Here is a 25,332-nt window from a genome sequence, read left to right on the forward strand (position 1 = left end):
CGAGTGCTGGGTATTGATGCGAGTTTCTCGCATCACACTCGCAAGTGTGACCCCGGCCTTACTCAGATCTTTTTCCCTGTTGCCGAAAAACTTCCCCATAGCATGATCCTCCCACCTCCGCATTTTACTGTGAGGATGGTGTTCTTGGGGGTGGGGGGGATGAGCTGTGATGGTTTGACACCAGACATCTCCATATACAAACGAAGAAAGGGCTGACAGCACTCATTTATCGGGGCGCCCGTTCCATGTCCAGGGAACCTTCCTGGATATCTTCCAGCAATTCAAAAGGTAGATGAACAGCGCTCCGGCCAGGTGTATTCATATCAAAAAAGAGGTATTTATTGAGCCATAAAAAGCAACGTTTCGACCACCATATGGTCTTTTTCAAGCATATAAAACATTGCAAAGGGCTGGCTTAAATAGGGTGGATACCACGCAGGGCACCAATCACCATCCAGGCACAGCCCACAATAAAACATACATAAAAATAATACACATAACAAACATCAACAGTGCATATATATACACCGATCACCAATATTAATGTATATAACATTCCAACAAACCCAATATTCCATAAATAAACGTGGAATCCATGCTCTGTTTATCCTGTGTTCAGCAAATCCGAATCCTGCATCAACGTTGTCATGGAGAGCTTCAACCAATCAGTATGAGCCTGTCCGGGTCTCAGTAAACAAATGGGCTCAGTAGGAAATAACGGCGGTAAAAAAAAGAAGCGGCCTATCCACACATTTCATATATACTGGCACGATATCTATAACCAATCCGGCATCCCCTCACAACAGATGTACCTACATCATAACAGTGCGTCCACACCGTGTTGTAACCACCGAGACACTGAACCAATCAGGGACCACAGCGTGCGAACGCAGGCGCACCTCAAGCCAGACAGGGCCGCAATGAGGCCACGCCCAGCTCCGGCGCACACATACGTCACAAAGCAGCGGTCCCATATGATCGCCGCTCGAGTTGGTCGCCCAGGTAACGTTAATAGATAGCAAGGACTTCCAATGAGTTGCTGATCCTCCCAAAAAACACAGCGTGTGAGCGCAGACGCGCCACACGCTAGGCGAGGCCGCATCACATGACCGCAATGAGACCACGCCCAGCATCGGCGCGTATACACATCACAAAGCAGCGGTCCCATGTGATCGCAACTCGAATCGATCTCCCAAGTTACATGAATAGACAACAAAGGCTACCATCACAAATAGTAACCTAAAACAAAAACAATATAGCACAGGATCTATGGCATCAAAGTCACATAGCTTTACAATAACTCCAATAATGGGACAGTCGGAAGACAGTCGGCAGATACTATGTGGAATCAATTACATATCCAAGTCTTCCAATATTTTATATTAATTCTGATCATAATTCCAACTCTTAGAATACCATTATCCATGCATCCACCGGCTGTCACATCAATTACCTATATTGAAAGACAAAAAAAAACAAAACTAAAAACATTATTGATAAAAACAGAAACAGTGTATTAAAAACAACATAATGACTGCACTTTCCCTAAGGGAGAAAAATTATCATTACGGGGTACATGAATGTAGATTAAAATCTATATTTAATCCCCTGGGTTGTAAACAATCCAGGGTGTAGATCCATCTCATCTCCTTCTTTTTCAGTATCCGCAATCTATCCCCACCTCTCCTTAGGGTTGGGACACTGTCTATAACCCTGAATCTCAGTTGGTTTACCGAATGTTTACTCTCCAAAAAATGTTTAGGAACAGGTAATTCAGTGAGACCCATCCTGATGGGGCCCTCACCTCCATAGTGGTCTCACCGACATAGCCCATGTGGTTTGACCTATGTCGGTGAGACCACTATGGAGGTGAGGGCACCGGTGTGGACGCACTGTTATGATGTAGGTACATCTGTTGTGAGGGGATGCCGGATTGGTTATAGATATCGTGCCAGTATATATGAAATGTGTGGATAGGCCGCTTCTTTTTTTTACCGCCGTTATTTCCTACTGAGCCCATTTGTTTACTGAGACCCGGACAGGCGCATACTGATTGGTTGAAGCTCTCCATGACAACGTTGATGCAGGATTCGGATTTGCTGAACACAGGATAAACAGAGCATGGATTCCACGTTTATTTATGGAATATTGGGTTTGTTGGAATGTTATATACATTAATATTGGTGATCGGTGTATATATATGCACTGTTGATGTTTGTTATGTGTATTATTTTTATGTATGTTTTATTGTGGGCTGTGCCTGGATGGTGATTGGTGCCCTGCGTGGTATCCACCCTATTTAAGCCAGCCCTTTGCAATGTTTTATATGCTTGAAAAAGACCATATGGTGGTCGAAACGTTGCTTTTTATGGCTCAATAAATACCTCTTTTTTGATATGAATACACCTGGCCGGAGCGCTGTTCATCTACCTTTTGAATTACCAGACATCTCCAGTCTCTTCAAATCTTTTTTTTAATTCTTTGTACTTGACACTGAGACACACTTAGGGTATGTGCACATACTGCGGATTTCGCTGCGGAACCGCAGCTGCGGGTACGCAGCGGTTTCCCATAAGTTTACAGTACAATGTAAACCTATGGGAAACGAAATCCGCCGTGCACATGCATGTCAATTCTTTGTGCGGATTCCGCTGTGGGTTTACACCTGCTTCAATAGAAAACTGCAGGTGTAAACCGGCAGCGGAAACTGCACTAGAAACCGCGATAAATCCGCAGTAAAAACCGCAGCGGTTTTGCACTGCGGATTTATCATTTCTGCTGCGGAAAATTCCGCAATGGAATCCGCAGCGTGTGCACAAGCCCTAAAAGGTGCCAGCCACCTCTGCCGTGGATCTGGTCTTCAGCCTCTTGATAATCCAGGCTTTGGTCGCAGGCTGGATTTTTGGAATCACACACACACACACTAATTAACCGATCATTTACTGAGCACAGGTGAGGTAGTAAACTAGGATTGGGTGCATTATATGACCAGGCGACAAAACTTTTGTCTTGCCAAAATCTGACCATTCTGTGTCCATTAACTGATCAATATTTCTGCATTGAAGCCAATTTATTTTCTTAACCTAAACCACGTTTTGGAGGGTTTCAGTTTTCAAAAGAATAATTTATACAACCAATGGATGAATTTAACCTCAGGTTATAAGCTTTTATTTACATAACATGGAGAAGCGACATAACTTCTGTCAGGGAGTGTACATGGGCCTCTCTCCATCTGAAGTATCCCCTCCAACAAGGGAAAGCAGTCATTTAAAAAGGGACTGTCCGCACATAATGACTGTTCAAACCAAGTACAGGCACTCGGTGCTTCCTTGCAGGGCAAATATTTATATACACCTTCCCTCCTTCTTGTTTCCCCCTTTATCCTTGATTTACAGGTCTGACTTCATAGAGCCAGAGAGAGGGATAACAAGTAGGTGTGAAGGTGTATAGAAATGATTGGCCCCGCAATGACGCACCGAGCGCCTGTACTTGGTTTGAACAGTCATTCTGTGCTGACAGAGTCCCTTTAAGAGCAGAAGTGAGCGTTCTGACGGGAGAGCACAGGACACTTCGCATGATGGCAACCCCCCCCCCCCCCAGTTTTTTTTTATAACAGGTTACTACCCAAAATGAGGCATTACATGGCAGTTCTGCTGACTTCCATGGATTCTGTGTGATGTGCTACCACTCAGGAAAAACGATCAGCTGACAGGCGCCCATACAGAAAAAACTCAAATCACTTTATTCACATCAACGTTGTAATGTCACAAATGCATCGTCCATAGGAATACACTGGAATGACGTCACAAACAAGGTGCTTTATATCCATTTACTGCAAAATGTGAACAGTTACATGGGCATTGCAAAGTCTGAAATAATCTCATTAGCATTAAACAGGACCCGCCGCCTGCCCATGGCGGAGGCTGATCTGCCGTCACCATTACCCTTGATGAGCTGTATCCCACCATCTGCAGGCCACGGGTCACTTTCCTCACTTTCATACACATATAAAAATCAGATGCAAATTGGCAACAAGAGAGAAAAAAAAAAATTTGTACTTGAATATCAAAAAATATCATCTGATCTGGTTTCACACAAACAACTACACACACACACACTTCCTACACGACAACAATAAAAAGTGTACAGTAATATGTATCTCCATCCTCCACCGCTAGAAATTACCTCGTTAGCGAGTGGCCGACCGATCAGGAAGAGGACACGCTCAACGCTTTATTGCAAGAGGCCAGAGAACAGTCGCTGATATAGATTTCCTCGCCCATCAATGGTCCAGATGTAGAAATTAGGACTTTTCACTGTAACACAGACTGGTCCAGGTAGGGACATTGATGCAGTTCATAGCTTATGTCAAAGTTCACAAATGGTTAAAGCTCAGCTTTGAGAAAAAATAAAAAGTTCCACATTGGACGGAAACCTTAACATGAAGAATATAAATTAGAGAAAATAACTTACTGCTTTATGATACAGACATGAATATTATCCCATAAGTAAAAGGTTCAGTCTAGATAAGGTCTGGTTGGGTGCAGTACACTAGTTTTACCACACGATGGCAATAGTCACTAACCAGACAAAGGGCAGCACGTTCTAAAAACTAACCTCTGATAGTAGAGGGGCCGAATCGCAGCGGCAGCTATCTACACCACAACGAGTAAGAATTTATACAACTCCCTCATTATTATAATGCTGAGGACCAGGATAAAAAGACTAAAAGGTGAAAACAAAGTGTAATATTGCTATACTACCATTATGTGCAACACAAAATAGGCTACGCTGGCATTTATGAAGAAAGGTAGAGAATGGCAGTACTATTACTCACAGGACTTCTCATATTGGCACTTCTACATGTAGATAATATTACATAAAAAAAAAAAAAAGTGCCACCCAGCCACAAAAGGGCACTGTGAAAATAGCTGTAATGGGCAAGAACCACCACTTGGTGGCAGCACCAAGCATTCACATCATTGGTATAGATACCTGTGTCTGGCACAGGTTTGGGGGCATTGCAGGGGGATGTAACCTAGCAATGATGAACATGTGCAAATATGCCATAGTTCATGGCAACTTCTAAAATCACAGTGATGATAAGTAGGGGCAGTTCAGTGTGCAAATTCTGGGCATCAGACCAAGGAAGCTATAGCACTAGATCCACTACTGTGCCATGGTAAGTTTTGTGCCTTATGTTGGGGGCAAGTTTCAGTGACCTTTTGAGCAGGAGGGGCACATTTCTATACATCTAGGGGGTGGGCAGGCAGCAATCATCATCAACCACACTACTCTGTACATACAGCACACACGTGCCAAAATTATTCTCTAATATAGAGGTTTCCTTTCTACTGCAGCAATGCCAGCTTTATTAATAGGAAGGGTCACAGTGGTCATAGGGAAATAGGTTAATGCTGGGACTTGTGTTCCACAACACTTCATAGCTATAGATACGCGATGTCTATATCAAGGTCTAGGATTTTAATGGAAGTGTCGCCGCCCTGCAGGCTGGATTTGGTAATACAGTAAAATGTGCATATAGATCTAATGTTTCACAGTATTCTGTATGTGAACATACATTCACTGCTGCCGACAAGTCTCCATTTTAGAAAAATGAGAAGACCCTGTTATAGTGCACCCACCATGTACAACACGGCACCAGCTGGTGTGGATAGAGCCATCCTTACTATTTGGCACCCACCAGGGTTCTAGTCTTTGATCTCTGATTGCAGTCCGTGAATAGGAACATTCACATCCAGATTATGTCAAACACCCACAGGGGCAGGGGCTCTATAGAGACCCTCCGTCTCCCTTGTGAGGGACCCTGTGATAAGCGCCCTCTATAACCATACATCATCTACCACGGCGGTAATACACAACACCATCCCAGACTCCGGACGGTACAAGGTACCAATCCTCCACATGTGAGTGCAGGACAGGTTTACCTGCTCTTCAGTTGTCAGGGCATGCTGGGAGCTGTAGTTCTGCAACTATTCACGATCCTACACATTTCCCTCATTTCCATTCTGTCTAATAAAAGATTCATGCCTTCTTGTGTAATTTCTGGTTTCCCCATTACCTGAGCAGAAAAGACCGAAATCAGGAATGTGCAGCACAGAGGAGGAAGTCTCTTATATAGCAGACAGGACTAAGCGCTCATGTGCATGCAGGCATGCAATACCGATAGGCTCAGAATGCAGACCTATAAGCACGCCAGCTGCCACGGTATGGAGTCTCAGCAGGGTTAGAATACTTCTGTAATATAGGAGGGGTGCAATCCTGCATGGCACAAAGCCCTCCGCTTCTACCCCAAATATACTGTGGCCATACACACTACACTGTGTGCAGAACTATTAGGCAAGTTGTATTTTGATCACATGATACTTTTTATACATGTTATCCTACTCCAAGCTGTTCAGGCTTGAGAGCCAACTACCAATTAAGTAAATCAGGTGATGTGCATCTCTCTAATGAGGAGGGGTGATGTCTAATGACTTCAAAACCCTATTTAAGGTGTGCTTAATTATTAGGCAACTTCCTTTCCTTTGGCAAAATGGGTCAGAAGAGAGATTTGACAGGCTCTGAAAAGTCCAAAATTGTGAGATATGTTGCAGAGGGATGCAGCAGTCTTGAAATTGCCAAACATTTGAAGCGTGATCACCGATCAATCAAGCGTTTCATGGCAAATAGCCAACAGGGTCACAAGAAGCGTGTTGGGCAAAAAAGGCGCAAAATATCTGCCCATGAATTGAGGAAAATCAAGTGTGAAGCTGCCAAGATGCCATTTGCCACCAGTTTTGCCATATTTCAGAGCTGCAACGTTACTGGAGTAACAAAAAGCACAAGGTGTGCGATACTCAGGGACATGGCCAAGGTAAGGAAGGCTGAAAAATTACCACCTTTGAACAAGAAACATAAGATAAAACGTCAAGACTGGGCCAAGAAATATCTTAAGACTGACTTTTCAAAGGTTTTATGGACTGATGAAATGAGAGTGACTCTTGATGGGCCAGATGGATGGGCCAGAGGCTGGATCAGTAAAGGGCAGAGAGCTCCACTCCGACTCAGACGCCAGCAAGGTGGAGGTGGGGTACTGGTATGGGCTGGGATCATCAAAGATGAACTTGTGGGACCTTTTCGGGTTGAGGATGGAGTGAAGCTCAACTCCCAGACCTACTGCCAGTTTCTGGAAGACAACTTCTTCAAGCAGTGGCACAGGAAGAAGTCGGCATCATACAAGAAAAACATGATTTTCATGCAGGACAATGCTCCATCACATGCCTCCAACTACTCCACAGCATGGCTGGCCAGTAAAGGTCTCAAAGAAGAAAAAATAATGACATGGCCACCTTGTTCACCTGATCTGAACCCCATAGAGAACCTGTGGTCCCTCATAAAATGTGAGATCTACAGGGAGGGAAAACAGTCCACCTCTCGGCACAGTGTCTGGGAGGCTGTGGTGGCTGCTGCACGCAATGTTGATCGTAAACAGATCAAGCAACTGACAGAATCTATGGATGGAGGCTGCTGAGTGTCATCATAGAGAAAGGTGGCTATAATTGGTCACTAATTTTTGGGGGGATTGTTTTTGCATGTCAGAAATGTTTATTTCTACATTTTGTGCAGTGATATTGGTTTACCTGGTGAAAATAAACAAGTGAGATGGGAATATATTTGGTTTTTATTAAGTTGCCTAATAATTCTGCACAGTAATAGTTACCTGCACAAACAGATATCCTCCTAAGATAGCCAAATCTAAATAAAAAAACCCACTCCAACTTCCAAAAATATTAAGCTTTGATATTTATGAGTCTTTTGGGTTGATTGAGAACATAGTTGTTGATCAATAATAAAAATAATCCTCTAAAATACAACTTGCCTAATAATTCTGCACGCAGTGTAGATTGCTGCTAACAGCAGTTTTCCCAGACGCCCCCATACACAGGAACACTCGGCCGAGCTTTACAATGTTCTCTATGACTTTCTCCCCATCAAATAAAATGATCGACCATTGAATTTCAAACAGCTGGACCCTTCTTGCTCACCTGCCGGGGAAGCATTAGAGAGATGGTTGGACCAAAATCAGCAGGCTCGGCCGATTTCTCTGTGCATGGGAGGTCACAGATTGGGAACTGATGTGAATTTTTCACATGGATCTGAACACGGAAGTAGTAAGCGGTCATATATATGTCAACATGTCTAGAGGTAAAGAATGGTGGGGGACCAGGCAAGCATTGCCAAAGCCGCAGCAGGGGATCGCTTTGGTCAGTGTATTGCCTTTACTCTTACTGATCAGCTTACCACAAAAGGGAAATCTGGCCCAGGATCTGCATGACTTGGCAAGCAGGGATTTTCCATAGTAAATCCGTCACTTCTGAGCCTAACATGAAAGTGACCATTGCTGTAGTTCTAGCGCCACGTGCAGAGCGGTAATCACGCAGAAGTGGCCGGTAGGGCCCTGAGCTCACATCCAGCAAAGGTGTGCATCGTGTATGATACAAAGGGCCACTGCCTCCAATGCTCACGACTAATGCACCAGAACGGTCTGTGACCCTAACAGATTAAATACACATCCTGATACCAGACCAGGGCAGTTCAGGCACGTCGCTTTAAAAATAAAATATGCATATTACTCTAGAAAGGAGGGTTTTTCCCTCCTTTTTGGAATGAGACTACTTGGAAGCTGTAGATATGTGCAGTCAATAATAATAAAGAGCTAGGGAGCGCCGGCCCCACAGACAGCGACCGCGGAGCAGCGCCTATTGCCTGCTGAGCTGAAGACTTGTTTCTTGGCTCACGTACACTAAAACGGACATATTCAGCATCTACAAGACGTCAGCGGTGCGAGCATTTTCCCCTTAAAACCAGGATACTCAAGTCTGCCCTTTATCTCAGAAGATTCAGTGTTATACCCATTAAAGTTGGGCAACAGAAAAAATGGCGTCCTTTACAGCTCCGGTGCCCAGCCACCAGACTCCTGAATGGTAGGCCAACCAATATACACAACCAACGATACCACTGGACGGATCCGTTATTCTGGGATCGGACATGGCAGCCATATTGGAAATGGACACAACGATGGAAAGGGCAATTTGAAATAAGTGGGTGACTGAGCAATTCCAGGTTTGAGGGTAGAATACTCCCCCACGATCATATTTTTGAGGCGTACTGATATGTTCCCGACAGTGTGAAAATTCGCATTAACATCCTCAATGCCAGAGTGATTTGTGAGACATTACTAAGGCACTGAAGGGTTAATTGTGCTTTTTTTATCCCTCAAGATAAAAAGAAAGCCCCACCGCCCCTTACTGACACAATCTCCTCCGTCTTTCGGGGTGTCACAACACCTCTTGTATAGGATAAGTCCTATTCATTTTACTCACCTAAACACGTTTAAAAAATGTGAATATACAGAATTAACTAGGTTAAAAGATAAAAATAAAATTTGGACTAGTAAAGGGGAAGAGCGGTTCTGCAATGTGCAACTGTGCAAATATCAGCCTTATACATCAGCCCCGGACCCTCTGCCCTTGCAGCAGACTACCAGCTATGGCTGGTACTTTTCCCATGGTACAATAGATCCACGGTAGTAACACACTGCTCCACAGTACGTGGGGGAAGAGACGGACACGAAGCTCCACAGATTGGTTCCTGTGATTTTACAGGAGAGTGGCGCAGGTCCGGAACGAATGATTGAATCCTGGAAGGGAGCGCAGCGTCTGTGCCTGGATGCCATCTACTGCTGCTTGGTCAAGCGCCGGTAATGAGGTAATACTTGCGCCTCGGGGAGGTAGAGTGCTAGCTCCATGGCCACCAGCACAGTCAGCTCAAATGCAGCCAGGTCCCGTCTGTTAGATCGAAAGCGTTCTTCTAATTTCTGGAAGGTGGGGAGAAGGACAATGAGTCACACGGTTAAAAAAAACACACAAAAAACGCAACTTTGAACCTTCTTAAAAGAAACTGCAATAGTTCAGTATTGAAGAAAATAACATGAAGCCCAGCCCATGCAGTTGTGATTCACAGGAGCAGCAAAATGGCTGCTATTATAGCCCTTCAGGACCCCAAGTTGTAGGGACGAGAGGTGGGCAAGAAATTGGCTCCCAAGTGGACACCCTACCAGGATGGCAATACTGCAATGTTGCTGGCAGAAGGCCTGAAGTGGTTTATCAGCAGGAACTGGTGCTAGCTCCATGCGTCCATAACATAATAGAATGCTATGGAGCCAGTTACCTGATAAAGAGGCCGCACAATGGCACACACCAGCCTGCCCCATAACCAACAGTCATAGGCCCAGCATGGACTTTACACTTACATCTAGAAGATGCTTCAGCTCAGGCTTCTTAAAGTCGCTACCGATTTTGGCGGCTAGGAGCACGCAGGCTCCGGCACACAGCTTCCGGTTCTGCTTGTTCACTCTCCCCTGCAGGACCAGCTTCTCGAAGTAAACATAGGACATGGCCACCGTGACCGGCTCCATGTTACACTCGTGCGCCACGTTCCTCATTTCACGTTTCAAACTGGTGACAGAATATGGAAGAGTCAGGAAACGCAACAAAACAGCAGCCCAGGGGGATACCTGACCACAAGAGAGCACAGATAACCCATCCCCCGGAGCTCACAATCCAGTCTGCGCCTCACCTTCTGATCTTGCTCAGGGTCAGCTTTACATGAGGAAACTTCTCCTTGAACATCTCGTTCATGTCTTTTTTCAAGTCACTCGGTTTCACGTATTCAATAACTGTGGTCTAGAAGAGACACCACGCATTTATTACAACTAGACATACGATGGCTAACCCTCTCCGTGGTGTGTCCAGACAGGTGCGCTTTGTGGCACGCAGTAAAATCAGGATACAATGAAAGATTTATAGCAAAAAGATGCTGCACGTTACAGACAGATCCTAAAGTGTGGGCATGAAAATGGAAAGACATTACCATGTAGGAAGCAAAGATGAGAACCCGCTTGTGTTTTCCACACGGCCACTGAGGATCATCCAGGATATCGGGATTGTATTCAATATTTTCTGACTCGATGCCTAAAATGGTGCAGATGTGGGAAAAAACAACACAACTTGGATTGCGGGTGAAACAGCAGGATAAAAAATAAAAATTCTTAAAAAAAATAAATAACCCCCCTCACTAATATTGTGCCCAACAAGCAAATAGAAAAACTGGTTGCCATTACATGGGGCAGAATATTCGGGAATCATTACAGGCTCAACTCCTTAGTTCTAGTAGCAAAAAAAAGACACAAAAAAATGTATATGTAGTAAATAATTGAGGGTATGCTACACACTAATATCTAAGGGGTAACATTTCTTCTTGCGGAGAGTGACATGCCAGTGTAAGGAGACTTATAGGCCATGCAATGCTCCTCTGGGAAATTACATATACAAGGTGTCTCTTCTGAGAGGAAGCGGACTAGAACTCGAGCCACCTACTGGAAGTGACAATCCTAAAAGTCATTACTCACCCATTAACGAGCTTTACCACAGGACTTATGATAAAACTCAAACCAGAATCCACTTAGACCCCAGTCAGTGGCCTCTCACCCAGCCAAACCATCTCATGTTTTGCATTGAGGAGGGGCAACACCTTAAAACAAGTATCTGCAAACAGATTCAAGTTTGGGTTTGATCTCAAGTCATATGGGAAGGCTCGTTAAAGGGTTGATATTGGCCTTTAGGATTGCAGGTCACATTGTCAGGATTCGGAGCCTTGCTTGGCCAGGAAGGTTTTACACACACTATGCAAGACTGTCTCCTTAATGTACATTTATGTTATTTGTTTGCTAATAAAAGCTATATTTTAGCACCACATTAGTGGGCAGCATATCCACTGCATTACTAGAGAAGTAAACGTGGGTATTTCTTGGCTCAACGCAAATGGAGATTTTAAAGGATACGTAGTGCCTATTGTTTCTCCTGTCAATAACTGAGCAAATGCACTGGACAAATAGCATGGAGGCTTCTCCGCTACTTATATAATATACCAAGGTAAATAACCACTATAATATCTAACAGGGGGGGGTGATATAGAAACGGTGCCTGAGGATGTGCCTTTTAATGATCTACCCATCGGATACGACATCAATGTCAGATTGGTGAGGTATTCAGCTCAATAGAAGAGGAGCTCCTGAAAATGACCATTACACCGGTGAGTGGTGTGGGGGTTTTGGACCCCTACAGATCTGATATTGATGACTTCTCATAAGGCTAAAACAGCAATATCCATGTAGAGGACAACTCCCTTAAAGGGACCCAGTCCCATACACTGCAGCTCATGTGCCCAAGACCAACTAAGCCAGGAGGAAATGGGGAGAATGTGTGCGCATGTTCTGCTATCATGATGGACACAGGCGCGGGGGCTCCTATGACTGTCAGCGCACAAAGGAAGCCGAATTCTCTCTAGGCTGGAAGGACTAATGGACTCCTCTCAGTTCATGTAATTACAGCATGATAGAAGATTGGAAACAGTATATGGCGGTACAAGGGTGCTATAACACCGCTTTTAATACGGAAGGACGTTTGTTTTGCTTTGTATGTAACTGCAGTCACTAAAAACAAGTGCCAGGACACCTGTAGCCTTCGTGTAATAGGCAGGTAGACGTATACATGCCGTGGCCATAGTCAAACAAATCCGTTCTGGGTGGGAATGCTGCAAGCCGCAAGCTAAACGATCAAAAGACTGAACATGTGAACCGAAAGTAGTTTTTCAATGGAAATAAATCAGAAGTCTTTCAAGCATTTTTTTTTTTTTTTTTTTTTTGGGGGGGGGGGGGGGGGGGGGGGGTCCGAGAGACTCCTCAAAAACCTCCTGGTGAATGTACGCTAAAAAGTACTGCAGGGAGCATGGAGGTAAATCCAAAAGACATTTACCAAGGTCAGCTCCTGAGGACACTGGAATAAACCGTGTGTTGGAGAAGTTTCGCTTGGAAGTGTCATGGGTACCCGGCCTGATCTGTGATGGCTGGAAGTCTTCTTTTTGGCTGACGAGGGCATTTGTAGGATATAAAAACTTTGCATAAGAAACCACCTGGAGAAAGATGATAAAAGAGCAGAAGTATTGAAATAATGAAACCTTGCAGGAACTCTTCTTAGGCCACACTCACATGTTCAGTATACACAAGACAAAGTTAGGAGAGGAACAAATCAGAGGAAAAGTATGATAGAAACACGTCACCACTTCTGGTTTTGGCTTACAGATACTGATGTGAAATATGGAATGTGTGAATGTGGCCTTAAACAGGAGGAGGACACGAGCTGTACAGCACAATGGACACACGGCTATATCCAAGTGACTAATATTGCGTGGATTGGTGATAAATGTACAGTACACACCACCCAGCATGTAATCATGCCCATATACAGTGACTTAATAAGAAACATACCTACCACCATATATCTATACACTACAGAAGCACATCCTTGATTGTCTACCTTGGGCTTTATCAGTGGACTCCCATCATAGTCTTTCACAGATGAGCAGTGCCAAGTAGCCCCTCAACCCAATAAAATATGCAGTTCTGCTATTACCTAATGGTTGCCCCATTGGATTTGACCAGTACCATTGTCATTGGTGGATTGTGAGGGATCCTGCTGTGGTTACCCAACTTGCCAGTGGTTACTGATAGGACAAGCAATATTGCCACTAAAGATGAGCAACCCAACTGGCACTACGCTGGCATCCATCCCACTTTGGCAGCCGGTTTTCACTTCTGCACCTGGCATCCTCAGTACCTCTGGCGCATGTTAGTCCCTGTGACGTAATGACTAGACCTCATATCATATAATTGGATCTAGTAAGAACCAGAGACCCCTAGGATACAAGGCTGAGGATGCCGGGTACAGAAGTGAAGGCCAACCGGCACAGAGGGCTGGACTAGATACCTGACCAGGACATTTCAGCAATCATTAAAATGAATCCGGTGATTATGGAGCTACTCAGAAGCCACCCTTTCTAACATCTCTGAATAACGGGCACAGTGGGGGGTCCCAACACTATTAACCACATATGACAGACGGCAGCAACAATAATTTCTGAGTACAGCACTGAGTGGTGGTCAGCATCCTACTGTGCACCAGTTGTTGTGAAACTACAACTCCCAGATTGATCTGAAGGGCTTCAGCTGTCCAGGCATGTTAGGATTTGTAGTTGTGCAATAATTAAGAGTGCTGCAGATTGTCAATTCATTTCTTACCTCCCCCTCGGCCCCCAGCTCCACTCCTTCCATTCCAAATGTTGGGTCTGTGGTGGAGATGCCTCCCCCGGATGGGTGCCGCTGCTTTGTCCCTTCCACTCGCAGTTCACTGTGCAACCAAGTATAAAGCAATGATCAGAAGACAAAGCACAGAACTGCAATGTTCCCCAAACTACGCCATTGGCTTATCCCCCAGCGGTGTGCCCAGGAGCCGGGATCCTGCGTGTGGTCTGACCGTGCAGCCGTACAACGCCTGGCCCTCTCTGCTGCCATAAACGCCCCTTCCACAAATTATGGACAGGACATAATACTCAGAGGCCAGAGACTAATTATAAATGGAATCATCGCACAATAGAGTGAGGGATAATAAAAATATAAATAAATGGAATATAAATTCCATCTGAAATGACAGCAGTCCGCTGTGCGTGGTGACGCTCATAGCAGTAAACTATTACAGGTTAGATGTGGACCTGTCAAGAACATTATCACAGATCACTATACAAGACACACTGCTCTCCTGAAATCCTCTGTGCTGCCCAAGACTTCTCTGTACCCAGGCATTTCTTGCCTCACTTGGCTAGCTTATTATTGAGGGCAGGACTAGTAATTGGGTGGCATGACTCCACGGTCCCTTTTCCCTCTGATCTTTGTTGCTACCTAGGGAGCCCTCTGACAATCACACCAGTGTCCGCAGCACTGGCTTCTCTACACAATTCCTGGATATAGAGGAGTGCTAGAAGAATGAAGAGGTTACCTCATCCGCAGACTCTCCCCATACGGAAGAATGGAGAACGCAGCGCACAGGGACCTCTTGGCACAGATCAGGATTATCCTAGGAAAACAAGAGAGGATCCAGGTTACAGATAAGATGGGAGTCTTCTATACACACGCCAGGCCGAAGCCATCAGTGCCCACATGGCACCTACCGGCTGCTGCGGGTGTCATACTGCCTCATGCTCTTGATGAAGTGTGTCTTCTTTAGGAGGGACGGTTGGGGTGACTCCGGGACATTTTTGGACCTGAAATGCAATGAGGACATAATATGAGCTGCACTGGCCGAGTAGATCGCTTGGTGGGATGGGGACAATAGGGAGAGTTAGTAGGCAAGCACAGCGGTAACGGACGCCTAATAAGATCAGCAAACAGCAGCTCATCACCAGTGGGGTCATCAGCCGCTCCCAATGCAAGCTCATGACAACACGGCCCGGCAGTCAAGCACTGGCTGCAGTACAATCCTGGAAGGAAGAGGGTTAATGAAGAAAACACTCAGAAAAACATTTTATTAGTAAGAGAATGCAGCCAGTACCATTAGTGCGATGTTAGTTTCCTCGGCTAGCAATTTATTAGTGGTGTTAGGTGGTGGGAGACTGATGGGGCAATACCTCTGTATTGGTGTAAACTCTGCAATATCCTCTAGGATCTCTAGGGAGCAGCGCTGAGACAGGTGACGTCGCCTGTAAGATGGAGGCAATTATCAGAACAATGGCCGACACCGGATCCTCAATCCCACCGCCTGCTGGGTGATGGCACTCCCCGATGTCCTAGCCATGCAAGGCTTTACTGAATGCTCAAAAAATGCTTAGATGGGTTCTTCAGGATCAGAATAAAGGGTCTGCTTTTTACAGAATTAGCGACACTTTCTTACTGGCAGCATCTGGTATTGGAGAACTGATTTACAAGTGACAATGAATCTCCATTACAGAGCAACAACTGGAGATGACTCTGCCGTGTAAATACGGATTATTCTCATATATGACCCTTATTAGCTGCTCCCAGAAGGCCATTACAGTTACTTTGATGAGATGCACATTTATTGGGAAATAATTCGGACCAGTCATCACTTTCACGAGGATGCAGAGGAGCAGCGGTATAGCTGTCATTATGTAGCCTTGATCCCAATATACCTTTACAGTTTATGTGGCCGTGGTAGAATCACAAAGCTTGCCATTCTTACCAAAAAACAGATTGTGCATCTCTGAACTAGACAGTTAAATCATCCAGAAATAGGGACTAACTTCCCCCTGCAGCCCAGCATGTCATTATCAACCTGCCCGCCTGGGTACAAAGGGTGAAGCTTAACAAAAACCTGCAGAAAACTCCCCCCTACAAGTCACTGGCCTGTCACCTCTCCTGACCAGAGAGTGACCTATTTCTATGCATCCATCACTCAGGTCAGGAGAGCAGACGTCAGTCCAAGGATTGCAACACGATCCTCGCATTAGAAATCTGGCCATCTGTCTGACCCCTTATACAGAAAAGATATACATCTTGACCCTGGTCTGTCTCCAGTGTTTCCACGTTCTCTGACCCATCTTGTTTGGTAGCCATTGTAGACCCTGCCTGACTATTCTGCTTCTGACCTCAGCGATCTCCTAGCTTTGCTCTGTATCTGCCCTCTCTGGTTTAAGCCTGACTAGTTGACTATGCTCTGCCAGCTCAGTCCACCGCCCAGCAGCCATTCTCTGGATGCAACCCAGCTGCAAGTAAAGATCCCAGTATCCATGTCCACTGGGACCTAGTAAGTAGAATGGATGGCACAAACTGTCTGTGGAAGCCCTATTAGAAGTGGCCAGGTTTCCATGTAGTTCACCATTACATCTATACTACTATCAAGGAGAGACCGAGAGGCAGTACTATCTGTGCTTACATCATTGTGTCACTCTGCTAGTCAGGGTCCATCAGTCTGAAGATAAGGTCCCAGGTAAAGATTACCATATGTTCTCTGCAGGGATAATATCCCTGACCTGTGCCCAGCAGCCGTTACCTTCTATTTACAGGGTAACACAAAGGCCGGGCTCAAGGATCAGAAGAATCGGCACGTGTGAGTCCTCAGTCATTGTGTATTGACCAAGAGATTGACAACAGCAAATAGTGGTCTACAGATTATCTGGAGCCGCAAACTCTTCCTGCCCTGAAAGTTACCATCTGTATAAACCCGCTATACGCTGATCAACGTGCCCGATCAGCTCCTGCATCACAATTAGGATTTATCCAAAACCACAACAAGTGGGTGATGAAGGATAGGTTATAAACCTTCTGTAGGGTCCAAAATTGCTCTGTCCCATGGCTGCAAACTGCTACTGTGTCAGATCAGAGGGGAAGATTTAAGGAGATGTCCACGATTCTAAACACATGGCTGCTGTCTTCCAAAGAGCGGTGCCCCTCCATCCCATTCACTTCTATACAGCCGGGCCGCCATACAGCACACAACCTGAGAACAGGAGGGGCGCTGCTTATAGAAGAGAAGTCACGTTTTTCTAACACTTGACAATGCCTTTTAAAGGGTATGTGCACACGTCCGGATTTCTTGCAGAAATTTCCTGAAGAAAACCGGACATTTTCTGCAAGAAATCCGCATTTTTTTTTTTGCGTTTTTTTTGCGGTTTTTTTAGTATTCTGCAAGCGTAAATAGCTTGCAGAATGCTAAAGTTTTCCAAGCGATCTGTAGCATTGCTTGGAAAACTGACTGACAAGTTGGTCACACTTGTCAAACATAGTGTTTGACAAGTGTGACCAACTTTTTATACTATAGATGCTGCTTATGCAGCATCTATAGTAAAAGATAGAATGTTTAAAAATAATAAAAAAATGGTTATACTCACCCTCTGCAGACAGCCGATCTCCTCAGCGGCGTCCGTTCCTATAGATGCCAGTGTGGTTCAGGACCTTCGATGACGTCGCAACTTGTGATTGGTCGCGTGAGTCACATGAGCGGTCACACGACCAATCACAAGACAGCGACGTCATCACAGGTCCTGAACCACACCATCTATAGGAACAGAAGCATGCACCGGAGAGGCGGGAACACTTCGGGGGCCATCAGAGTGTGAGTATATCACTATTTTTTATTTAAATTCTTTTTTTTTACCAATTATACGGTGCCCAGTCCGTGGAGGAGAGTCTCCTCTCCTCCACCCTGGGTACCAACCGCACATAATCTGCTTACTTCCCGCATGGTGGGCACAGCCCCGTGCGGGAAGTAAGCAGATCAATGCACTCCTAGGTGTGCGGAATCCCCGCAATTCCGCATTTTTAGGCCATGTGCACACGTTCAGGATTTTTCGTGTTTTTTCGCTATAAAAACGCGAAAAAAACGCTTACATATGCCTCCTATTATTTACAGGGTATTCCGCATTTTTTGTGCAAATGTTGCATTTTTTCCCGCGAAAAAAATCGCATCGCGGAAAAAAAAGCAACATGTTCATTAAAAATGCGGAATTGCGGGGATTCTGCACACCTAGGAGTGCATTGATCTGCTTACTTCCCACACGGGGCTGTGCACACCATGCGGGAAGTAAGCAGATCATGTGCGGTTGGTACCCAGGGTGGAGGAGAGGAGACTCTCCTCCACGGACTGGGCACCATATAATTGGTCAAAAAAAAAGAATTAAAATAAAAAATAGTGATATACTCACCCTCTGATGGCCCCCGAAGTGTTCCCGCCTCTCCGGTACATGCTCTCTCTTCCGTTCCTATAGATGGTGTGGTTCAGGACCTGTGATGACGTCACCGTCTTGTGATTGGTCGCGTGACCGCTCATGTGACTCACGCGACCAATCACAAGCCGCGACGTCATCGAAGGTCCTGAACCACACCGGCATCTATAGGAACGGACGCCGCTGAGATCGGCTGTCTGCAGAGGGTGAGTATAACCATTCTTTTATTATTTTTAAACATTCTATCTTTTACTATAGATGCTGCATAAGCAGCATCTATAGTAAAGGAAACACCTGCACCTGCACCCTTAATCCTCTAGGGATTAACCCTTTCTGTAAGTATTTCTCTAAAAAGGCATGGTTCCACCATATTTTAGTCCTTTTTCTTAAGAGATCTTTAAATTTTGATGTCATCTCCAATAACCCTTTATTCATACCCTCCACATTTGTACAATTGGCGTCTTTGAACACATCATCTATTTTTGAGAGCCATGCTCCGTCCCGGGCTCTAAAATCCATAACAATATTGCTGGAGCCTACTGTGAAAAACACAGAGATAAGCATTAATATCACAAAATCCAGACTCATAACGTGACTCTTGTAAGTTACCTAGTCACTATATTTACCTCCATAGACATTCATATCAAAACATGAGAGAATAACAGGAGTTTGGTTAAAAATAGTACAAACAATCTTTATTGATACACCTATTAACATGTACACACTACAAACAATGTCCACAAATGTGTTAAAAGACACCTAAAACCAAAACGAGCAAGCCGCATGTCTCATTAGTACCCTGTCTCATGAATAAATCCGGTAGTAAATGGGAGGAACCCACCACAACCCTATACCTCCCAAAGGACAAGGACTATCATTACACCATGTCCTAACTCCAATCTAGTAGATTGAAAAAATGCCCATTGCAATCATAGCCGTGTAAATGCACCATATGCTGTGTTACTGTAACGGATGGGCATGGGGGAGAGAGGGGAGCGAAATGGATCCTCACCATATGCAGCACTGCTCACCGGAAATCCCCGACGCGCGTTTCGCCGCTTCTCAGCCCTGCTTTCTCAAGGGGAAGTGTGGCTTAGCTCCCCAGGAGGACCTTAAGTATCCATGGATACAGGTCACGTGTGTATCACATGACCGGACAAATAGATGGCAACATTAAAGACCATTCCTAAACATTTTAGATTGGTTCATAACTGTAATCCAAAAGATTTTATGGTAAGAGGAATCGACGTTGTACATACAGGAATTAGGGGTGGTGATATTAAAAAACTCCTAGGACAATGGGAGTTAAAATGGATAGTAACTTTTGGGAACCGTTAAACCAGCAGGACTTAATGAGTCCCTAAATTTTGGCCCTTTTTTATGATAAGAGTAATGAAATTCCCTTTAATCCCCTCCCTCTGTACTTTTTAAATGGTTTTTGTGTGGTTTTAACTTTTGTATTGTGTTATATATAGGTCCTTTTGGATAAAATACATTTATCACTATGTTCGGTTCTTTTGGACTGGAATTCTCTTTATGGATATAGAAAGATCCGTATTATGGACTAAACGAGATAATGAAGGCATACCAGATGATGTGAAGAAAGAATTTGTGATATTTTGTTGAATCGCCAAGGACAAGTGTTTAAATTATTGTTGTTGTTTTTAACTGGGTCGTGGGGACATATGGCTGTTTATTCACTATTGATTATATGCTGCAGTGCGCAAGCGTCGATGTGTCACGGTCGCCCACCTCCCCTTGTCCGGCACGGTCCTGTGGCATGCACGACTGGGACCTTTGGTACCCACTCGCAGCAGGCATCTGGACGAGTCCGGGCGGGGGAGGAGGGGGGATTCCATCTGTGACGATCAGCGCATGCGCCGCTTAGAAGCAGCGATCTATTTGTCCGGTCATGTGATACACACGTGACCTGTATCCATGGATACTTAAGGTCCTCCTGGGGAGCTAAGCCACACTTCCCCTTGAGAAAGCAGGGCTGAGAAGCGGCGAAACGCGCGTCGGGGATTTCCGGTGAGCAGTGCTGCATGTGGTGAGGATCCATTTCGCTCCCCTCTCTCCCCCATGCCCATCCGTTACAGTAACACAGCATATGGTGCATTTACACGGCTATGATTGCAATGGGCATTTTTTCAATCTACTAGATTGGAGTTAGGACATGGTGTAATGATAGTCCTTGTCCTTTGGGAGGTATAGGGTTGTGGTGGGTTCCTCCCATTTACTACCGGATTTATTCATGAGACAGGGTACTAATGAGACATGCGGCTTGCTCGTTTTGGTTTTAGGTGTCTTTTAACACATTTGTGGACATTGTTTGTAGTGTGTACATGTTAATAGGTGTATCAATAAAGATTGTTTGTACTATTTTTAACCAAACTCCTGTTATTCTCTCATGTTTTGATATGAATCCTGACATTGTGCGCTGTGGGGATTCACTGGTGCCGGCGCCAGGACTGTGACCACCAAGTATGTGATTTGCATACAGGTGGTCCCGTGCCAAGTAGACGTGTGCAACCTCACTCAATGCAAGTGCACTGGGCCAGGCAGGACACGTCTAGTTGGAATGTGGCCGGAGTATGTACGTCACATACTTGGGGAAACGCTCCCGCCGCTGGTGAAAATGACACACAATGACCCATACACTAGATCCTACCCAGATCCTCAACATCGGACCAGAATCGGACATGCTTTGTGTCTCATTCTTGGATCGGCCATTTTAGTGGATGTCTGACTAGAGCGGTGGCACTGGCACCCCATCCCCAGTCTGACTGCTGGGACCCTGAACGCAGACGCCCAGCCATCCATATCCTGTGCCTGAAGGGATAACTTGTCATCGCTGGACAACCCCTTTAACCACTTAGATGCTGCTGACCATTGTGACAGTGGCATTTAGGAGGTTGGAAAGTGACCCTGCAGAGGCTCGTCCCCTCCCCCAATATGGTAGAGGCAGATATGGCTCAGAAGGGCCTTCTAGTAGACCCCCGGATGTAGGAACTAGATCCCCACGTCACGTGACTTCTGTGCTGGAGTTCCCCTTTAATCAGAGGGGGATCCCTGGGAGGTGCGTCACGTGGGGGGATTCCCCCGGCCCGGGGGCGTGTCCCGCTCTCACCTCTGCTTCTCCGCGCTGGGGCCGCCGCTGCCCTGGTGCAGTCCCAGGGAGGAGGGCACGGTGCGGGCAGCCGCGGCGCAGCTCTTCCCCTCCGGCGCAGGAGAGTCCCGGGGCAGCACGATCCGGGGGCCGTTGGTCGGGAGGAGCCGGGGTGACGGGCTGAGCGGGATCTGTGAGGCGGGTGACAGCTCCAGCGCTTCCCGGGCCGGCTCCCATGTCGCCTGCGGCGCGGGACACAAGGGCCGTCCGTCCAGGGAGATGTTATTGAGGAAGAAGAGGGCGGCCTGCCTGCGCCGGGAGTCACTGCCCCGCTTCCGTCTCTGCGGTGCGTGGCCATGTGACAACTCTCCAGAGCGGCCTCCGGGGCCTGTCACACCGGGGGAGCCGCAGGTCGCCGCGGCCATTCTCTAAGTGAGGCCCCGGCCCGGGGAACGGCCAGTCTGCCGCCGTCCCGCCCACTCTGGAGCGCCATAGGCTGGAGCTAGGGTAATAACATCAAACTGGAGTACTGATTGGAAGAGGAACCTGTCAATCATATTCGTATAGAAATAGGCGGAGAGGTCACATGTCACCTGAGGACAAACGTCTTGGGTGTAATGACGTCAGATTTCCGGGCTCGTTAGTAGAATTTATTCAATAAGTGGGCGGGGCTTGCACCCGGAAGTCCTTGTTAGTGATAAGTCGCCCAGACGAAAGTGAATCTGTCTAATCAGACGCTGCCGGCCGTCATTTCTTTTATATGAATGGTTACTATAGGCAACAGTACTGTTGTAATTTAAAGGAATGTTCATTTTTCTTACCAATCTGCTATAAATACATTCATAAGGTCATCGCTTGACCTTAAAGAGATTTGTTTTTCAGGGCAGGGCTAAATTTTAGCAAATTCTAACTGTGTGTACTATCCACACTATTAGCGCCTTTTTAAATCATTATGACAACCCAAAACATCCAAATGACCCTGATCAAAAGTTCACATACCCCATTTCTTAATATCGTGTATTGCCATACCTCCCAACTTTTGAAGATGGGAAAGAGGGACAAAGTTTGCGGCACGCGTAGCCCACCGCAGCAAATTTTAGGCCACGCCTCTGACCACACCCATTCATAATTAGTCACACCCATAGCCACGTCCCAACCACACCCATTTAGCACTGCTGATACCACTGTTTCATATACAATAATTATAAACAAAAAAATATGGCCACACAACGCTCCATACTGTATAATGACCACACATGATGCTCCATACTGTATAATGACCCCACATGATGCTCCATACTGTATAATGACTGCACATGATGCTCTGCAGCGCCCCAGAGTCCTGGTCGTTGCAGTACTGTGGCTCCGCCGCTAAGGGGGGCTATGGTACGTCTGATGCCACTGAAGGAGTTCATCTGACCAGGTATCACAGACACCAATACATTTCACAGTCTGGCCTCCAGGGGGAGCTAAGGGTTCTATTTATTAGGCCACTCCTCACAGTCTGGTAAAACTGGGGGTTAGGCAGGAAGTTAGACAGAAAGCTGGCTGGGTTGGAACCAGGCAACACCTTGTGGCAGAGGGTGTTGTGGGGGAAGATACAGAGGGGTCCCTGTCAGGGGTGGGATCCTGACAGAGGCCTAGCGAACAGAGAGAATGTTACGGGACCGCGCCTGCACGATATAGCGGCGGTACCCCAAGAAAGGATAAGAAGCGAGACTTATTGTGCTGAGTGAGAAACGAGATCAACGCAACAAGGAGAATACCAGTAGGAGTCGTGCTGTAAGACGAGGCAACATCCTATTGAGGCGCATAACCGGTGGCCGGAACGCCGAGGAAGTATAGAGCTCCAAGCCAAACTTCAAACCCACGGCAGGACAGTCAGTTACAGGCGGGCTGTCTCACCCAGACCCAGGAAGACACAGGGGGGGTAACAACAGGAGTGGGGCGACGCTAGAGTCCCGGAAGAGCTCCGAGCCTCCCGTCATACGGGTGCGTCCTAACCGTAAGATCAGTGGGACGTAGAGGGAGAACATCAGAATCGAGTTGTGAGGGAACACGAGAAACAGACACAACAGTTGTGGGGTACTATCCCGTAAGCACAGCAGGGGAGGACCACAACACAAGCGCAGGAAGGTAGGCACAGATTTCCTACTGCAAAGGGAACTCTGGAGGTGCCATCGGACCGGCCGGACTTGCGCAGCCCTGTTAACCGGATTGAGGACTCAGAAGCCTTCAGTAAAGAGGTAAAGAGACTGCAACCTGGTGTCTTCGTTATTTACTGCACCGCACCTCCAACACCATCCACATCTATTATTGTACGCCCCTCAGCAGGGTCACGGACCGGGTCTAGCCACCGTGACAACCCCAGAGCAGAGACTCAGAGGCCCGGTACCGGGTACCCCTCGGCCTTGCGGCAGTGGCGGCGCTACAACTTGGCGTCACGAACAGGATCTACTTAAGCCTGAAGAATCAGGTCATGTGTGCCTTGGAACTGTGATTTATTATACTTGGACTGTGACTTATTGCAAAGACTGTGTAGTGCTACTGGCCGCCAAAAGTTCCTGCCAAAACCCGCCGCCATTGCAGCGCCACAGGGAGCGCAGAGGGAGAAGGAGGGCGTGCCATGGGAGGAGACTACCAAAGCGGCGCCAGAAGTAGCGACCGCCCCCTCCGACTTCTGCTGCGAGATGACGACTTGCCCAGCAGCAGAGGAGAAACACCCCCTGATTTTCAACGGCGGGAACAAAGTGAAGAGGGAGCTCGACCTCGGAGAAATGGCGGAGCCAGGTGCATGCGTTGCCGCCGAATGCCAGACAGCGACGAGGAGCAGCAAGTGCCCGAGCAATGGCGAAGTGATCCCGGCTTACCCACACCCATCAGAGGCGGACTCGCGTCCACCGCCGGTGAAGGACCTGAACTCCTTGGAGCCGCCAGTGGAGGAGCCGAGCCTACCTATCCCAGCCACGGAACCATGGAGGGCGGAGCCACATCAAGAGGCCACTCCGGAAGAGCCGCGGTCCGGGCTGCAGCTGATTCCAGTGTCCTCGTCAACGGAACAGATCGACATCGGTGGAATCACATCAGGCGCAGGTATGGACGGCACCCCTACTCCCCCGGCTGATTCTGCTCCCCCAACCGATCCGGCTCCCCTGACCGATCCCGCTCCTGTGACCGCTCCTCGCCCCAGCAATAACTGTTTCCTCTCGGTGAAACGGGTGATCCTCACCCCCAACGCGATGGGGAAGCTGGTACCTCCACTACCGACCAAGATGGGAGAACCCATGGACGTGGGCCCAGATGGGGTAGTCCTCCGGTGGGACACCACCTGGACCGGGCCGGATGGAGCCCGGGAGGAGGGCCTCACCCTCGCTGTGCTCACTTGGGAACAGTATAAACAATGTCTGATCCTACATTGGAAAAACCGAGAAGAGACCGAACAGACTGATCCAATAGCGGTACGACGCCCAAAGCCTGCGCACGGCAGGAAAGACGCGGTAAAGCGGGGAACTGTGCTGGCCTTTCACCCAAAGCAGGGTTGGGGCTCCGTACAGGAACCGGGACTACCGACTGACATCTTCGTTACT

At 46.8% G+C, this 25,332-nt stretch overlaps 1 protein-coding gene across 3 annotated transcripts; it reads right to left on the reverse strand.

Annotated features, from left to right (window-relative positions):
• Positions 1–1,274: 1,274 nt before the first annotated feature.
• Positions 1,275–22,248, reverse strand: CABLES2 (Cdk5 and Abl enzyme substrate 2). 3 transcript variants are annotated; one of them, XR_013213469.1, is made up of 11 exons: positions 21,767–22,248; positions 15,583–15,654; positions 15,127–15,219; positions 14,955–15,032; positions 14,201–14,309; positions 12,879–13,035; positions 10,936–11,036; positions 10,642–10,748; positions 10,316–10,520; positions 4,186–9,880; positions 1,275–1,453 (listed from the first exon to the last, which is right to left on the reverse strand). XR_013213469.1 is itself a non-coding variant. In XM_077252882.1 (10 exons), the coding sequence occupies exons 1-10, from the start codon at positions 22,168–22,170 to the stop codon at positions 9,740–9,742; spliced, it is 1,467 nt and encodes a 488-aa protein (XP_077108997.1). In that variant the 5' UTR covers positions 22,171–22,248; the 3' UTR covers positions 3,720–9,739. The 3 variants fall into 3 exon arrangements, 2 of the variants coding, with proteins under 2 accessions (XP_077108997.1, XP_077108998.1); XM_077252882.1 differs by lacking the exon at positions 1,275–1,453 and having other exon boundaries at positions 3,720–9,880; XM_077252883.1 differs by lacking the exons at positions 1,275–1,453; positions 15,583–15,654 and having other exon boundaries at positions 3,720–9,880; positions 21,767–22,247.
• Between the last annotated feature and the right edge of the window lie 3,084 nt (positions 22,249–25,332).

The sequence above is a fragment of the Ranitomeya variabilis genome, chromosome 4 (assembly GCF_051348905.1).
Source record: "Ranitomeya variabilis isolate aRanVar5 chromosome 4, aRanVar5.hap1, whole genome shotgun sequence".
Classification (NCBI taxonomy): Eukaryota; Metazoa; Chordata; class Amphibia; order Anura; family Dendrobatidae; genus Ranitomeya; species Ranitomeya variabilis.